Here is an 18,585-nt window from a genome sequence, read left to right on the forward strand (position 1 = left end):
GCAATGATAAACCAAGATCTCAAAGAAAACTGGGATTGGAAATCAGGAATCCTGGTCCCCATCCTCCTTCCTTCATTTCCCAAAAGCAAATGATGATGATGACAATGATCATCATTTGCTGCTCATTTTATTTTTAAACATCTCCAGGTAGTTTAACACAAACAGGTAAAATAAAGTCAAAAATTAAGATGCTAGTTTTAATTGGCATCATTTTTCAGTAAGGGTGAAATGGGTGGAGACACCATTCTGGCAATCCCCGATCTACAGAAATAAATGAGGTTCACTTGTAATTAAATGTACTTTAGAATCAGGGTGCAAAAGTCAGGATTTCTCAGTCTGGTGGAGTCTCACCTGTTTTCAAGGAACTAAGGAGGAATTGCATGGTGTAGACTCCCAGAGAATTGTTCCCAAGACAGATGATGCTGAGGTCGCCATCCGGGCTACCTGTCCAAATTAGGGAGCTGGTGACCTCATTCTTCTGGACTGACGAAGAGACTTTCAGGTCTGCCGTGCTGGTGTTCTCAGCTACAGTCATCCCACCCAGTTGCCAATGGATCTGAGGTGGAGGCCTGGAGTGCAGGGAACAGTTGCAGAGGATGCCATTGTCCTTGCGCCAACAGATAGTGTTTTTCTGGGGAGTTTTGCTGAGCTTGGGGGCATCTGAAGAGAACCAAGTAGACAAGGTGAAGAACACATTCCGATCTAGCTAATAACTGCACCAGTTGCAATACCACAATTCATCCACTAGAGGCAGCCAGGAGCAGACACTGCTGCCACCCTAGTTCCCTACCCTGTTGCATAAGGTAAAATCCTGCTTCGGCTTGGGTTCAGAAGGCAAGGAGTTTTTTCCCCCCTTGTGTCCAGTTTGAAAATAAAAACAGAATTTACAGGAATGGTTTACTAGAACTTAAGAGCTGTGTCTCATAGAATCTTAGAGTTGGCAGGGACGCCAAGGGTCATCTAGTCCAACCCCCTGCAATGCAGGAATCTCAGCTAAAGTACCCATGACAGATGGCCATCCAGCATCCAAGGAAGGAGAGTCCACCACCTCTCGTGGGAGAAAACAATGCGGCCTGGGCTTTTCCAGTCACGGGGCAGCAACAATAGCAAAAGAGGCACTGAATGGGTTTCTTCTGCCCATGCTGCTATTGGAGGCTCAGGAACCCCTTAATGAAAAAGGGAGTTGGCCTCCCTAAATAGGAACACTACGCTAGGCAGCTATTTGGGTGGGATGTAAATCTCACTTGGTGTTTTCACACCGAACCTCAAATGCAGCCCAGCAGAGGAAAAGGGGTGTCCTGCAGCATGGGAGATCAGCACCCTTAACGGTTCCCCTGCAGCAGGGAGTCCCAGTGGTTGACCCAAACCCTGACACCCTCACTCACATTCCACAAGGAGGTGGAGGAATCCCTCAGCAGAAGCTATGGAGTTCTGAGCCTGGCACCTGTAGTCACCCTGATCCTCTGCTTTCACATTGACCAGCTCCAGCCAGTCATCTGGCAGCTTCTCCAAGGCCCTGCCTTCCTTGAACCAGCTCGTAGTGGCTGCAGGGTTGCTATCGGCCTTGCAGAGCAGCCGCAATAAGTTGCCTTCCTGAACCGTCAACTGGGAGCCACTGGCTACTTCCCTGGGGCAACCTGTAATCACAGGAAAGTGCCGTCATGTCTGTGAAACAGCAGCTGCCCTGCTGAAGCCAGCCTTATCCTCCAGAGGAGAAAGGATCCGTGTGCTGACTTTTGCACCCTAAAACTCTCTGGTACCTCGAGCTAGTGCTGGGTCCCTCCTGTGTGCATGGGTGACAGTGAACGTCATTGTCCTTGGGCGATCTGGAACAGACATATCAATGTTGAATCAACAAGAGAAGAGCCTTTACATGGGTGAATGAGAGGCCCGTTGCTGTGCAAGAAAGGGCCTTCTGGTGGCATTGGGACTGGCTAGCTGGAAGGGAGGGAGACCACCAATGGCAAGCAGATCCAGAAGCAATGAGAGGTGGAGCCAGAGACAGGTAGAGCCAGCTAAATCCAGTTATATCGCTATTCTTGTCTGCCCTGCTGAGCTCTAGATGGGTAAAATGGAGACCAAGGAGGGGAAAGCTGGCAGCCTGGGCCACCCCTGAAGCTGGTTGTAAGTAAGAAGGCAGCAAGTAGGGGCTGTCTAAGGGTGGGCTGAGGTTGGTGGGTCAGTGCCCCGTTTGCCTCAATGGATCAGCCTGTACTGTCTGCTGGAAAGGTGGGGTCAGCAATGACCGTCCAGGAAAGTGCTCTTCCCCTGCCCAGTGTACACAGAGCAGACAGAGCAAGATGAAAAAGCACCATATTTTGACACAAAAACGCTGCACTGTTGTGACTGCAATCTAGGCTGCGTCTTTTACCTCCTGTTCGGATACAGGTCTGTCCTCCATTGTCCATAATCTTGGTGCATTTGGGGTTGTATCCCAGTGCTAATCTGTCACAGAGTAGACTCATTGACATGAATGCACATGCCTAAAGTCCATTGATTTCAATGGATCTACTCGGAGTAAAACTTAGCCGGTGACATTCTGCTAGTCAAATGTTTACTTTATTCTGTTCCTATTAGCGTCGTCATTGCTAATCAGATTATTGCATTTTTTGAAAAAGGAAACAGAGGGGAATAGAGAAAGAAGAAGGGCATAAATCCTTTTCTAAGCTACACACACACACACACACACACACACACACACACAGAGTGGGGGGTTTTCTGGGGGGGATGCAGGGGGATGCATACCCTAAACATTTTGTGAATCTAAGTTTGGCAGTATTTCAATATGAGTAGGAAAAAGAGTACAGTGGTACCTCAGGTTACATACGCTTCAAGTTACATATGCTTCAGGTTACAGACTCCGCTAACCCAGAAACATTACCTCAGGTTAAGAATTTTGCTTCAGGATGAGAACAGAAATTGTGCAGTGGTAGTGCAGCAGCAACAGGAGGCCCCATTAGCTAAAGTGGTGCTTCAGGTTAAGAACAGTTTCAGGTTAAGAACAGACCTCCAGAACGAATTAAGTTCTTAACCCAAGTTACCACTGTACCCCTAAACATATTTTTTTAGAAAAAAGCACTGTATACACACACAAACACATCATGATGACCAGAAAATTGCTCATAAAAAAGACAATGCAGATTCTCGGTATGCCAAATGAATTTCAGAGTATTGGGTTGTGCAACACCCCAACATCTAAACACAAGGCCCACCTATGAGGCTATCACAGAGTACCTGAGAGGGGGAAGATTGCAAAACGACTTAGGTCCCCACAAGCAGCATCCTTATGGGAGCCTTTTCCTTGGATAACCAAAGGAACTATGTTCTGCATCTCCAGGTAGCAAACAGTGAGACCACTGCCACCTGGGGATATTCATGAGATGCTCATTAGACGAAAAGGTCTTGAAGCAACAGAATATCGGCAGGTGGGAGATGGACATCCAGCCATTCTCCTCCATTGTCCACCCAGACCTTTTCTTACAAAACATCAGAGCCACATCCTACTTTATGGGCAGGACAGATATGTGAACAAAAAACTTCTAAGTTTGGCCTTTGCATTTAATATTAGAGAGCTGTCATTCTGATGAGAGGTTGCATAAATATGCCCTCTCCTGGTGAATGAGGATACTCCCACAGATTTCAGACAAGGGTTATGTTCAGTGACCTGAATTTGTGGTTTTGCCCCTGGGGCTGCACTTATGCATCCTGAAACTAACTTCTTAGAAAGCTTCTGCAAATATGTAAGCTCATCATGGGGCTCCTGAACTTGTGATGAAGCTGTCAAAAGCTGCATCTCACACTACTTGGCTGACACACTGTGCAATGCAGCCACAGCCGTGTACATTTGCAGAGGTCCCCTTAGTGGAAGCATGCTGGTATTAGTTGCAGGTCAAGCCACTTAGCATACAATGGAGTTTCCCAGGTTAATGCCCCCAAGGAACTTCCCACTCCCCATCTCTTACATTGCACAATCACTGAAATATTCTTCCTGATTGAGCCATGTAGATTCTCTGCCTGACATTGATACATCCCAGTATCCTCTGATTTAATGTTGGACAGTTGAAGAGTTTCTTTACTGCCCTGCATATGGTTCTTTAGGGGCTTGTTCTTCTTCAGCCATGTCACAGAGGGAATAGGTTTGCCCTGAGCTTCACAAAGCAGGCTGACGGTGTCACCTTCTTGGACCACCAGCTTTTCTTTCTGCGCGGAGAAATCTGTAAGAGAAATGCAATTAGATCACAATTGGTCCTGGGATGCTTGATGCTAAGGAATCCTCATTCAGTGCTGAGGTGTTCTTGTGTATTTTGAAGAAGGATGGTTGACACCAGGTCTGCAAATCTTTACAATGATTATTAATTATAATTGGTTCAAGACAGCTTTGGGCCATAGTTTTGCAAAAAGAGAGATAATCCCCTCATTTCTCTGCCAGTTCAACTGGCAAGAGAAAAAATAATAATATCCCCTGTTTTGCCTTCCACTGGGAAGACTTGGGCCCATTTCTTTTCCTTCTCATTCCCCTTTAATATACAACTTAATGCCAACATAGGATTCTAAATGGCTTACGAAGTACAAAAGCCAATTGCACAAACATTAAAATATAAACACCCACAATTGAAATATGCAATAGAACAGTCCCATCAAACAGAAACCACATGGCAACTAAAAGAGGAGACTCAGGTCAAGAGCCGGAAGGGTTCTACAGTGGGGAGTGAATTTTGGTTCGGGTGCAAGGATGCATGCATGGCATGGCTGCTGGAAAGACCCAGTGAGCCCAGCTCCTCCCTGTTACCGTCCAGTTTGTCTTCAACTCCCCCCCCCAAACCACCATCCTGGGCTCTGCCACAACTCCCAGCCATCTCTAAAACCCTTCCTCCTGCACAATCCCCACTCTGAGATCCCGAAGCAGCTATTGGTTGTCCAGCAGAGCTCAGTGAGGATGGGGATGTGCAAAAAGTCTTAAGAGTTTTGTATCTCACCAGGGTGTCCAGGCCTTGTGATTCTGATGTCCTGAGGTGGGTCTGAAACATAAGAAAATAGTGAGGGGAGCATGAAAGGAGTAAATTAGCTTGCATGGGGTAGAAAGAACTGTTGGCTGTTCATGGGAGGGGAAAGCAGTACTGAGCTACGGGAGCTACTCACAGACCACTTCAAGAGAGAGTGTATTCACAACTGTTCTCCCAACTGCACGGTAATAGACACTGCAAGTGATGGCTCTGCCTTGATCCTGCAAAGTAGGTATGAAGGTGAAGCCAGAAGCAAAGGTCCAGCTCCCATTGTTGTGCTGATGGTTCTGTGCAGTTGTTGGCCAATTACTCCATGAGATCTGAGGCTGGCTCCATGATTCCTTCCATGGGCAGGTCCCTGGCGCCTGGCAGATGAGGGTGACGCTCTTCCCCAAAACCACCTCCGAAGAGTTCAGGATCTTTGGCTTCTCTGTCAGCTCTGAGAAAACAAAAGTCCCCAGGATGGGATCAGAAGAAAATTCACAGACTAAAGTAACTAGGGAACAGGACACAGGAGTACTGAATTATGGATGGTCACCAGCACTACTTTACCCCCCACTTTGTGGCAAATCCTGCCATTCTTTCGTTTGTCCTTTAACAATAACTTTGTGTCTCTCCCTTAGTAGACTGATTCCCCATGCAATGGTCTGCTTTCTCTACCAATGTTGGTCAATGTTTCTGCCCATTGTGGACTCAGCCTGGAGAGGGAGAAATCTTGATGGCTGCCACTATGCTGCTGAACATGATGTTTGATACTCAGGATCCTGGAATTGGAGGATGAAGCCAGATGTGATTTGGGAGACACAGGAAGAAAAGAGGGGGGGAAATGACACCTTTAATGCAGCAGCCACAGGAGGGATCTGTCTTTCATCAAAAGAAGAGCACAGGCTGAGGAGGGGTCACTTAACCCTTAATCTATTTTTTCTGAAGCAAATGGCCACCCACCCAAACTGCTCACTTGCATACAGGGGAATAGGAAGCAGGCCTGCATATCTTTTGTCGTGGGGTGAGGAGCTTGGAGAGGGCAATTTCTAGGGACTCAACTGTACTCTTGCAAATAAAACCATTCAAGTGTGTTGCAAAGTGATATATAGAAATGTGACACTAGATGGTGATGGTGAGCCATGGCAAATTCAGTGGAATTTTTTTTAAAAAAAACACAAACATTTCCTTAGCGTTCTTTTATATGTGTGTAGATTCCACCTAGGAGACATGGAACAAATCCAGAACTCCCCTGTCCACACTCCCCACCCCCTCCATGCGCACACCTTCTTCCAGGAATGGGTTGTTGAACTGTGGTAATGTGTCTAGATTGCCTGGATGGAAAGAGGTGGATGACCATGTAGAAACAGCTGACATTTCCCTGAATGCCATGTAGCCAATGCAAGCCTGGCTTGCATATCACCTTAGCCCTAACTGAACTATTGTTTGAAGGTGAATGCACACTGTGTCGGTGCAGGGGACCCAAATCAAAGGTGTTTTGCTCCTGCCATGTTGCCAGGAGCTAAGCCATGGTTTGGCAGAATGTTAATATAAACCAGTGGTTCCCAATTAACTAATTACTAAGGACCCCCTATTTTCCAAAAGCCAAGCCCCAGTCCCCCTACTTTTGAACATTTTGATAGCTCTATGGTAGTTACCTCTGCAAAGCAATTTTTTGAACAAAATGTGGGGTAGCCTTTAATAAGCAAAGGATTTTAGGTATACTAAAAAAACCATACTAGGGCTGAGAGATATCTGGTATTCAACATTGTTATATATCAGCAGCTAAACATCACCATGTTCCCATATATCACTATGTCTGAAACTGGAGATTGGGCATGGGGGAAGGAGCAACCACAGAGATTCGATGGCTGGGGGGGAGGAGAGGAAGCGGAGTCACCCCCATTACATAGTTTGAGTGGGAGGGGGTGGGGTGCATCAAGCCACAATCAGGGGGGCAGCCAGTGAAGAAGCACATCCACTGTGGCTGCTGCTGCTTTCCTGCTGACTAAGAAAAGCTGCTCTGAGTCCGTGCCAGGGGAAGGTAGTGCCACAATTCCTTGAAGTGAGAGCAGTCAGCTGCCCTGTTCTCCATCAGTGAGAGGAGAAGGCAGTGATCGGCTGCCCTGGTCTCCCTTGGCGTGAGGGAAGGCAGCTCAGATCAGCAGTGTTATCAGCAGTGTTATCGTGCGATTTCGGTGTTGCCTTAAAATCGGCTGCCTTGCTCTTCCTTAAGCAAGGAGTGATATATTGCTGCATATTACTGGGTCAAAATCGTTATTGTGGTGTGATTTTAAAAGTGATTTTGGCCAATTTATTGAAAAATTGCAGAGTGCTAAAACAGACAATAAAATTTGTGAAATACCATGCAACAATGACAAAAAATGAGTTGGGGGGGGAAGGCAAATGCTGTGTATATTCTGCAGACCCCCAGGAGTCAATGGACTCCTAATTGGGAACCACTGATCCAAACTCAGGTTCATGATTTGTTTCTCTCCAAAAGAAACCATGAGCTGTAGCATAGGCTTGCTTTTTAGCTAACTGCTCATGGTTTGTTTGGGGCTCAGACATTTAGCAGAGGCTTAATCTCCTGTAAAATCACCTGCCCCACCCCATCAAGGGGAAGGTTCTCCACCTCCATGCTTAGCCAAATCAAGGCCTAGCTCTGTGCAGAACAGCAGCAGGAGAAACAGGGGAGGAGCAAAGTGCCCCTAATTTTAGCCCTGTGCCTCAAACCCACTGTGCACTCACCTTAAAACCAGTCAGCTATGGGAAAGTGACCTGAGTTTGAGGCCTGGACAAAGATAAGAGACACACCTGTTGCTCTGCCCACATTTGCTAGAGGCTCCCTCCATGTGTGCTTCTGGCCCTGCCCACCACTTGCATGTGGCCCCTGGAATGAGGGCTATGAACGAAATAAATGTCCCCCACCCAAAGCACCCTCTGGTCCTAGAATTCAGGGTGCAGTGGATTAGGACAATGTTCCAGATCTGCACTGAGGCTGATTTCAAAGGTGGCAAGAGAATACCTCTCTGCTTCTCCTGCCATTGAGGAAGCTGTGGAGAGAGGCTGGGGGAAGGAGAAGAAGCAGGTGATGGGATGGCAGCTGGAAGTGAAGGAGAAAATGCCTCCAGTTTCCTGTTTCTCCAGACTGTCAGCATAGAATCCATGAGAGAGTTCTTCCCTCTAGTGAGCTGTGTAAAGTATCCAGACATTTGGAGATGCTAATGATCTAATTTTGGCATTACAATAATGGAGAGGAACAGGAAGCGTGGAGCACTTGTACCTCCTGTCCCTTTGGCATCAGCATAACGTCCAGAGGTCCAGGGATATTTGTAGGCAGAGCCTTTCCCCCCCTTTACAGCATGAAAAAGCACAAAACAGGGAACAAGGAAGCAAATAAAGAAGTAGGAACCTCTTACCTGTCACAGAAACACGAGGTAAAATATAACGAGAATAGCTGAATTTTAAGGTTCCTTTCTCAAATCGAAAAAAGTACTGCCCTCCATCCTCAAATTTAACATCATTGATGCTAAAGGAACAGTCACCTTCTGATGGATTTCCAGTCAACTGGAAACGATTCCCAGCAAATGAGGCAATTGTTTGATCCTTGTCACTACTGGAAACAATACTACCAAGATTTTTGTGCCAGATGTTGCCAATATAGGACCCAGCACTATTGTCCTTAATCCAGTAGACGTATAATTCCCCAGGATACCGATCCTCAGAAGTGGGATAAGTGAAGTTGCAGGGAATGTGAACACAGAGACCTCTCTGCACGGTGACAGCCTCTAGCGCTTTAAGTTCATATCCCGGGAGCTGACTCCGCAGACCTGCCAAAGGAAAGAAGGAAGGAGTTCACTGGTTTGTGGGCTGATGCTTAGCAAAGACCAGTTTTGCAGCTGACCCTCTTGCCAGCATATTGTACACCTCAAGAAGAACATTCTGCACAGTCAACAGCACACACAAAAATCAAGGGTTGTCTGGAGCAGCAGCACCTGGGGATTATGGTGGGTCTCCAGTCCCAGGACTTCCCAACCACCTACCACAGTAGCAGGACCTCAGGGGGAAGCATTTCCTGGGCCAGGGCAAGAAGGAGGAGGACATTCAGGTGTGAGTGTCTAGCAGGTGCCACACACACTCTCAGTCAGAAGGAAGAAGGTCTCTCAAGCCCCCTGACCAAGGACCCTGAACCCAGGGATATTCCGGTGTTCCTTAGGCCTCACACTGGAGCTCTTCCTGCCATTTGTACTCAGGACTCACCATTTCCAAGTTTTCAAATTCTTCACTCTTAAAATAAACTATGAAGTGAGCAAAACTTAGGAGAAACATAGGAAGCAGGGCTGGCCGCAAGAGGTGGCATGGTTGGGTGTCTGTCAAGAGCCCTTATCCCAGTGGGGGCTCAGTGATAAGAACCCTCTGGAGCTCCTGCAGTGAAAGGGAGACTCTGTGAGGAAGGGGCATGTGTGGAGGGTGTCTTGATCAAGGACCACCCAAAACCTGGACCTGATCAGAAGCTGCCTTATGCTGAGTCCATCCACTGGTCCATCTACTCTGATGGGTGGTGCCTTTCCAGTGTCCCAGACAGGAACCTCTCCCAGTTTGTGGAGATGCTCAGGTTTAACTTGAGTATTTTTTTTGCAATTCATTCATTCCCCACCTTTTTCCTGACAGGGACTCATGTTGGCATAGAGATAAAAATAAGAACAGCTAAAAACATTTTTAAAAACCCAATAATTAAAAACAATTAAACATTAAAGCTATATAAACACAAACACACACTTTAAAATATACAGGATACTACAATAAAAACAGCATGGCACCAGCCCTTTAATCACAAGCAGTCAGTTTCCAAACTCAGCCTTGGTCCTTCCCTCTTAGGAAGCAACACTCAGAAGAACACATTTTCTCATTTCTTTACACCAAGGTTGGAGAAAATGTGAGCCTTCAAAAGTTGAGGGACTCCAGCTCCCATCTTCCTTGAGGGTGGGCTGAGCTGGCTGGGGCTGATAACATCTAGAGTCTAACAATATCTGGAAAGGCTGAAGGTTCCCCAGTGTTGTCGTGAACCATATCTACCTTTGCAGAGAAAGGCAAGGATCAACAGTGTCACCGTCGCCATCGATGAGGCTGGGCTCTTCATCCCCCAGGGAAGGTTCATGAGTTGTATTGTCCTTCTGTCTTTTGGCATCTTTTTTGAACTGGAGGCTTCTTTCTGAGGCTGGAGCTCTGGGGCAAAGAAAGAAGAGAAGAGGAGCATGAGGCACAAAGTGAGCAGCGCTGGCTGAAGCAGGGAAGATACTCAGAACCCATAGTTTCAGAAAGAATCAAAATGTGGAAGCAACATTAGCCACAAAATCTCTCATTCCAATGCCACAGTCTAGCATGAGCTCAGACGCTAGGCTCGCAAGGGCCACCAGCCCCAGCCTCAATTTCCCCATTTCTAACATTCCCAGCAAGCTTGCGCTCCTGTCTCAGTGACAGCTACGCTGGTCATGTCCACAGAATGGAAAATGGCAGGATTCCCCAAGGTCGTGCTCTGTGGGGAGCTGGTATCAGGCACCAGGCCCAATGGCGGACCAGTTGATTCTCTGATCCTGCCCTCTACTAGCATATGAGCTCAGGAAGCATTTTCATGAAGGGGTGTGGGAGCGCTGAGGGAGTCTCCGTACTGGTACACACACACACACACACACACACACACACACACTGAGTGGAGCCAGTCGCTTTGCACAGGCAACAGTAGAGTCAAATGCATGCGGTAGTTGTGGAGCTGAAGAGCCAAGTGCAGCTGCTTGATTGTGTTTTTTGGACAGCGATGAGTGAGGAAGAAGGAGAAGACTGAAGAGGAAGAAGGACACAATTGCCCCCCTCCCGGGTGATCCAGGGCTACCCTGACCAGCTCTGGACCAATTCTAGATTGACCCAGAAAAGCTTGATTGTGTTCGGGATCCAGGAGCTATTCAGTCAGGATGCACAGTTTCAATGCCACCGAACATTTTAAACATACACATCTCTAGAGATATTCAAAGAGCTCATATTTAACTAATCTCTTCATCCAACAGCCAAATGGCAAGCGATCCAGGAGATCTCTGTTTCAAAACAGTCGATAGGGTCCTCTGAAATAGATGGGGACCCCAGCATCTTCAAGGAAAGGCAGCTGTCCCCCTCCATGTTGCTTCCCTCTATCTCCCTCCATGTTGTTTCCACAGATGAAATTCCTCATCTCTGGTTGCTATTTGTCACCCTTGTGAGGCAAATAGCAGCTTGAAGGGGAGGATAAGCCCTCAATGATGTGGAAATGTGGAGAACTAAAGACAAGGGAAATGAGACGCTGAGAGAAACCAGGGGGAGTACTCCGGCAGGGAGCTTGAAAGCAAAGACCTGAGCCTAGAAACACAGTGCAAATGCTAGTCTGGATGAGCTCTTTGTTGTGTGTTGTTGCACCTGCATAATAAATGCAAGAAACAAGAGAACGACCCGTCCCAGAACCTTCCCACTCTTGGCTGTGTTTTGTTCTGCAGTATTCGCCCTGGGGGAAAACAGCCTCTTTTGCTCCTTTCTCTGAGATTGGGAGAGAGAGAAAGAGAGAAAGAAAGAGAGAGAAAAGCCTTCTTCAAAACCAGGGCAAGCCCAAGACATTTTGGTGCTTGAGGTGGAGCACACACACACACACACACACACACGTACATAGTACCAAAAGCAAGGCAAGTTATTTTGATGCAACACCTTAAATCAGCTTTCCGCCTGAAGCAGCTCCCTCATCCTGCCCAATAGTAGGGTTGGCTCTGCTCCCCAACCCTCAAAAGAACCTCCCAAACATCTGCTTACTGAACCTCTTATTGTGAACCATTACCGCTTTGGGTGGGGTTCAAAGTAAAGACAACTAAGACATTCTGGATGGTGTATGCACCATGTCTTTAAAACACATCTTAAGCACATTTTCTGCCCCAAGGAATGGTAGCTTGCCTCTTATGATTCAGAGCAGCTTTTAAAAAAAAGACCATTCACAGTATTGGGGGGGGCAGGGGGTGTGCTTTAAATGTATGGTGTTACACACTACAATTCCCTGTCCAGACCCAGAATTTCTCCTGACCTGTCCGTTTTGACTTGCAGCGAGAGATGCACCTCCTGGTTGGCTCTGTCTTTCCGCCTGTGGTCCTGACCCTCGATGAGAATTCTGCTAAACGCAGAAGGGGAAATAATAGACAGGAACCAGAAAAGCAGAAGTCTCTGCAAAACGTCTTGTGCAAGCAGGAGGAGGAGAGGTGGGGGGAGATAGCTTTCTCAGGCATTTCCCCCTTCTATCATATATGAAATCTCAAGATATCACAACTGAAGCTTGACATTAGCTTCACCCTGAGTGGATAAAATATAGTAGAACCCAATGTGGTGTATTGGTTAGGACAGGGGTCAGTAAACTTTTTCAGCAGGGAGCCGGTACTTTGTCCCTCAGACCTTGCGGGGGGGGGGGCAGAGTATATTTTGAAAAAAGAAGAAGAATGAATTCCTATGCCCCACAAATAACCCTGAGATGCATTTTAAATAAAAGGACACATTCTACTCATGTAAAAACACACTGATTCCCAGACCATTAGTGGGCCGGATTTAGAAGGTGATTGGGCCGGATGCGGCCCCCAGGCCTTAGTTTGCCTACCCATGGGTTAGGATGTTGGTTCAAATCTCCTGCTCAGCCATGATGTTTGCTGGTTGTTCTCAGGCCAGTCTTTCTACCTAACCAACAGCGGAGGGTTGTTGTGAGGATAAAATAGGTCAGAGCAGAGAAACATGTTTGCCAGACTTAAACTCTTTGTGGAGGGAGGATTGGAATATTAATGCAATAAGCTGGGGGGGGGAGGGGGTTTAAAGAAAATGAAATTCAAAGCAGTAACCCTGGCCACTTTCACTAATGCTCTTCCCTCTAAATTTGGGGCATTGTCAAATCCTGGTTCTCCTGACCCTTTAGAAAGGTTTGCTCACACATACACACACACACACACTGCAAAAGTCCCATGCTTGGGAAATTCCAGCCACTAGCCATCTCAGTTGGCTCAGAGGCATCTAGCCATAAAAAAACCCCGAGCACATGCAAGAAGAAGAAGAAGAAGAGTTTTTTATTTGATATCCCGCTTTATCACTACCCTAAGGAGTCTCAAAGCGGCTAACAATCTCCTTTCCCTTCCTCCACCACAACAACCACTCTGTGAGGTGAGTGAGGCTGAGAGACTTCAGAGAAGTGTGACTAACCCAAGACGCAAATTGCCACATGCAAATATGTGCCATAGGCTTGTGTCCCAGGCAGCAAGTATCTGGAAGCAGTGGATGGGAATAAATGGACAGCTCTCCCTCATAACACCATTCTTCAGGAACATCCAATGCAGCCAAATGTTGGAAGATTCAGAGCAGATAAAAGAATGTGGTGCATAACTGAACTATGGAACTCACTGCCACAGGAAGAAGCACTGTCTGCTAGCATAGACGGCTTTAAAAGAGAATTCGACAAATTCATGGAGGAGAGGGCTGTCAAAGGCTGCTAGCCACGATGGGGGATATTCAATTGCTGCTGTTGAAGGTATCATGCCTCTGAATCCAAGTTGCTGAGAATTACAGCTTAAATGGGCATCTAAGAATTTACCACCAGAATTAAATCCACCATGGATTAGTCCAGTGGGTTGCTAGCTGCAACCACCTCCTGAATTTAGAGCACCAGAACTCTACGGTATGTTAATTTGGGGAGGCAGGAGCCAAAGAGGCAGTGCCTCTGTAGGCTCCCCAGCACCACCACCACAGTCTCCCCTGCCTGGGTTGCATGGTGGCAGCTTCCAGCGAGATCTTGCCAAAAGCTGGCACTGCTTCTGGAACCATTTCTGCACCAGCAGCAGAGGCGGTGAGGTGCCCAAGGGGAGATGCCACCTGCGCCCAAGGCAGCTACCTCTCCCCACCTTATGGGTGGGCTGGCCCAGGAGGAGGGGAGATGTAACTGGGAGTGGGAGAGAAAGAGGGGGCAGGATAGTCCAAATGCCATTTCGAAGCAGGCAAGAAAAACCATTCCATCCCACTTGCCTTGGTTGTGGAAAAGAAACAGCATAGAAGGATTTTGGTATGCTACACTTGTGAAGAAGAAGAAGAAGAAGAAGAGGAGGAGGAGGAGGAGGAGGTGGAGGAGGAGGAGGAGGAGGAGGAGGAGTAGTTTGGATTTGACATCACTACCCTAAGGAGTCTCAACGTGGCTAACATTCTCCTTTCCCTTCCTCCCCCACAACAAACACTCTGTGAGGTGAGTGGGGCTGAGAGAAGTGTGCCTAGCCCAAGGTCACCCAGCAGCTGCATGTGGAGGAGTGGAGACGCAAACCCGGTTCATTAGATTACGAGTCTACCACTCTTAACCACTACACCACACTGGCTCTCTTGTGGTTCTTGGGAACCATAGCTCTGTGCAGAGAATTGCATGGCTGTGGTACAGGTGCTTATCTCCACACACCCAGCCTAGGAAACTGCAGTCACCGGGTTTCTTCGAGGAAACCAGGGCGGTTAAAACAGTTTTAAACTGATAGCATAGATGTGCCCACAGACATAAGTTAAAGGCAAAGATGAAAGTGGGAAATTCAGTTTTGAGGCAATGGCACAACGTGTCTGCACACGGATTGGACTTTCCTTGGTGAAAGGATGGTGTGACCATTGAGGAAGGCTTGTGACTGGATGGAAATTGCAAGATAGGCATGCAAATCCTGTCTCAAATCTGGTTTCATAATGCAGCACTTGCTGCTTCAAAATGCCTCTGACAAAGCTCAGAACAAAGGCCACCAGGCCTGGCTCAGCAAGCCCGCAAGAGAGAGCCCTGCGTCCAAATAATGGAGGTGGTCTAATTGGATCTACCTGATGTCCCCTGCTTGAGACAACAGGGTGGGCAACTGTGGGGAAAGTGGTGAGGTGACCCTTGAGATTTCTACACAGGGATAAAGAGAAGCCACAACTCATCCAATGTTGACCAACTTTCCGGTCATGTGCCGTGGTCCATCAATGGGTCAGCATGTGTCCTACTTTACACAGTCCACTCTTTGAAGGGCGGTCTGGTCCAAGTCTGATTTAAAGGTAATGCATAAGGAGCTGAGATTTAAGAAGGGGGTGTATAAGAAATGGAAGAAAGGGGGAGTCACAAAGGAAGAGTATACTGAAGCAGCCAACAGCTGCAGGGAGGTCAGGAGGGGAAAAGTCCAGAATGAGGCCAGGCTTGCAAGAGAGGTTAAAAATAGTATTAAAATGTTTATTTGGCTATGTTCAAAGAAAGAGGAAGAACAAGCAAATTAGTAGATCCTCGGTGTGGAGAAGACAGAGAAATGCTGCTGGGCGACAGAGGAAACTGCTCAACACCTACTGTATTTTTTGCTCTATAACACTCACTCCCCCCCCCCAAAAAAAAGTAAGGGGAAATGTGTGTGCATCTTATGGAGTGAATGCAGGCTGCACAGCTATCCCAGAAGCCAGAACTGCAAGAGGGATTGCTGCTTTCACTGCGTAGTGATCCCTCTTGCTGTTCTGGCTTCTGAGATTCAGAATATTTTTTTTCTTGTTTTCCTCCTCCAAAAACTAGGTGCGTCTTGTGGTCTGGTGCGTCTTATAGAGTGAAAAATACTGTACTTTGCATCTGCCTTCCAGACCCTCCAAATGTCCCTATTTTCCAGGGACGTCCCTGATTTAGAGAAGTCATCCTGGTTTCTGATTTGATCCCGGAATGTCCCGCTTTTCCTTAGGATGTCCCTATTTTCATTGGAGAAATGTTGGAGGGTATGGAGTTATCTAACCCCCAAGCTGTTTGAAGGCTTATACTTCCTGTATAAGGAAGTTTGTTTTAACGTTTAATGTTTTATTATGTTTTTATATGTGTTGGAAGCTGCCCAGAGTGGCTGGGGCAACCTAGTAAGATGTGTGGGTATAAATAGTAAAATTATCCTTATGGAATGGGATGTCCCTATTTTCATCAGAGAAATGTTGGAGGGTTAGCAGCACCCAACCTGGCAATAACAGCATAAACAATGTAAGGAAGGAGCTGCAGCCCAAGATAGGAAAGGGGGTAGTAAGTGAACACTGAGCTATTTTAAAAGAATTCAAATCTCCAGGGCCTGATGAGCTGCACCCAAGGGAACCAAAGGAGCTTGTGGGTATATTCTCAGAGCCTCTGTCTATAATCTTTGAGAATTCTTAGAGAACAAGTGAGGTCCCTGCAGACTGGAGGCAGGCAAATGTTGTCCTCATCGTCAAAAAAGGGAAAAAGGAAGACAGGTAACTACCAACCTGCCAGCTTGATGTCAATACCTGAAAAGGTCCAAGAACAGATAGTTAAATGGTCAGTCTGTGAGCGCTGAGAAAAATATGTTGTGATAAGGTTACTGTTAGGTAGATTTATAGCTGGTGGACTGTCCAAACCCAAAGTGTGCTCACTAATGGTTCCTCATCATCCTGGAAAAGGATGAGCAGTCATGTTGGCTCCCCTCTTAGGCCCAAGATGACAACTGTCTGCCGCCAGCTTCACACAATGGGGACAGCCTAAGTGCCAAGCTCATGCCTGCTAATTCTTCATTTGAATCCACATGATGTCCAGGAGTGGGGACCAATCAGACATTTGCAGGGTGTTACCTTCTACACGGGACGTGGGTGGCGCTGTGGGTTAAACCACAGAGCCTAGGTCTTGCCGATCAGAAGGTTGGTGGTTTTAATCCTCGTGACGGGGGGAGCTCCCATCGCTCGGTCCCTGCTCCACCCAACCTAGCAGTTCGAAAGCATGTCAAAGTGCAAGTAGATAAATAGGTACTGCTCCAGCGGGAAGGTAAACAGCATTTCTGTGTGCTGCTCTGGTTCGCCAGAAGTGGCTTAGTCATGCTGGCCACATGACCCAGAAGCTGTACACCAGCTCCCTCGGCCAATAAAGCGAGATGAGCGCCGCAACCCCAGAGTCGGTCACGACTGGACCTAATGGTCACGGGTCCCTTTACCTTTACCTTTACCATCTACACATGACTCAGCATATTCCTTACCATCACTTCTGACTTGGATGGCTTAAGGAATTCCCCCACCCACCCCTGCTGGCCCATCTTAAACCTGACCTTCAGTGAACGGTCCCAGAACAGCGCTTTTCTTCGGGGGGAAAACAGTACCGATACTCACCATGAAGATGTTGCAGTCAGTGCCACATTTTTAACCAGTGGAGGTTTTTTTTCTAGGAAAAAAAAAAAAGGTGTCAGTACTGAGTACAGCCAGAGAAAAAGCACTGCCAGAGCAGAATTTAAAAGTGCTACAACTAAAACAGGCATGAGGCATATTGGCATCATGAAGCAAAACCATGAAACTAACCAATAAAGACAGTATCAAAACAGCAGCAAGAACAGCAAAGTAGCAGGCAAGAAGATGCCCACACAACCAATGGTCTGGGTGAAGGTGACATATCTGCTTCTTCAGATATGTGGGGCTGAAATTTGGATGGGTTGAAAAAGATGGGGTTGGGCAGACCATGACATCCCTAACTCTGAATGCAAACGAGAGAGGAGACCCTGCTGCTCCTTCGCCTGCCCAAATCCCCTTCCAGTTGAGGTAGGAATTTGGGGTGGCACCATTGCACCTTGCAGTCTGCTCTGCCAATTGTTACCCAATTATAAAAATATAATAAAACATCCAAGGTTAAGAATTTCCCCATGCAGGGCTGCCTTCAGGCATCTTCTAAAAGTTGCACAGTTATTTATCTCATTGACATCTGATGGGAGAGTGTTCCACTGGGCAGGCAGTGGTTAGAATGCCGGATTATTAGGAACCTGGGAAACCAGGGTTCAAGTCCCCACTCAGCCACAAAGCTCACTGGGGGACAGTGCTCAGGCGCTGTCTCTCAACCTCATCTACCTCTCAGGGTTGTTGAGGGGATGAAAATGGGAGGGGGGAACCATGTATGCCATCTTGAGCTCCTTGGAGGAAAAGGTGAGCTGTAAATGAAACAAACAAACCACTTACCTGGACAGCTTGAACATTCCAGGGGCATCTGCTTGCAAGGGACAAGAGACAAGAGAGAGAGACTCCAGTAGGCTTATGATGCTCTTTCTGACAGTAATCTCTTTTGCTTGGTTCAGTTCCTGTTTTATTTGCAAATTGAGCACAGGGCAAAGTTCCTTACAGAGAAAGGTGTTTTGTTTTGCCTTCCGTTTTAAAAACTGCACCAGTTTCACTGAAAGCAAGGAGCGTGACCTTGAAACCCACCTGCCCGTTGCAGACCTGAGGTCTGGCTGGCAGGACTCCAGTTGCATGAACTTTCTTCGTCCTCAGCCCTCAGCTCAGCAGGTCCTGCTGGTAGGAGCCCCCAGGCGCGATAACAATTGATTTCCAGGCATCTCCAAACTCGGCCGCCAGATGTTTTGGGACTACAACTCCCATCATCCCTAGCTAACAGGACCAGTGGTCAGGGATGATGGGAAGTGTAGTCCCAAAACATCTGGAGGGCCGGGTTTGGGGGTGCCTGATTTAGACACTAGCACCCCTTACCAGTGGCGGAGCTTCATGCTCCGGCACTGGGGGGCGGAGAGCAGGCGGGGGCGGGGCTGGTGCATGTCCTGGGGGCGTG

General features: G+C 47.4%; 1 protein-coding gene across 7 annotated transcripts; it reads right to left on the reverse strand.

The window, feature by feature from the left end:
• Positions 1–319: 319 nt before the first annotated feature.
• On the reverse strand, positions 320–18,048 carry LOC309345701 (sialic acid-binding Ig-like lectin 14). 7 transcript variants are annotated; one of them, XM_081869012.1, is made up of 10 exons: positions 17,982–18,048; positions 12,082–12,165; positions 10,065–10,214; positions 8,408–8,818; positions 5,140–5,442; positions 4,977–5,018; positions 3,963–4,214; positions 1,761–1,826; positions 1,386–1,637; positions 320–660 (listed from the first exon to the last, which is right to left on the reverse strand). In XM_081869012.1, exons 1-10 carry the CDS (start codon positions 18,007–18,009, stop codon positions 332–334), a joined length of 1,917 nt encoding a protein of 638 aa, XP_081725138.1. In that variant the 5' UTR covers positions 18,010–18,048; the 3' UTR covers positions 320–331. The 7 variants fall into 7 exon arrangements, with proteins under 7 accessions (XP_081725138.1, XP_081725140.1, XP_081725139.1 ...); XM_081869014.1 differs by lacking the exon at positions 17,982–18,048 and adding an exon at positions 17,148–17,166; XM_081869013.1 differs by lacking the exon at positions 17,982–18,048 and having other exon boundaries at positions 8,534–8,818; positions 12,082–12,350.
• Positions 18,049–18,585: the final 537 nt, after the last annotated feature.

The sequence above is a fragment of the Podarcis erhardii genome, assembly GCF_964252035.2.
Source record: "Podarcis erhardii genome assembly, chromosome: 7".
Classification (NCBI taxonomy): Eukaryota; Metazoa; Chordata; class Lepidosauria; order Squamata; family Lacertidae; genus Podarcis; species Podarcis erhardii.

Bases quoted from the DNA above. Each gene is read 5' to 3' on its own strand.
- LOC309345701 (XM_081869010.1), bottom strand. From the start codon at position 12,280: ATGCCTGAGAAAGCTATCTCCCCCCACCTCTCCTCCTCCTGCTTGCAC. The intron at 5,019-5,139 runs GTGAGTAGCTCC...CTTATGTTTCAG, and splicing joins ACTCTCTCTTGAAGTGGTCT to ACCCACCTCAGGACATCAGA. The intron at 4,215-4,976 runs GTGAGATACAAA...TTTCTCTTACAG, and splicing joins CACAAGGCCTGGACACCCTG to ATTTCTCCGCGCAGAAAGAA.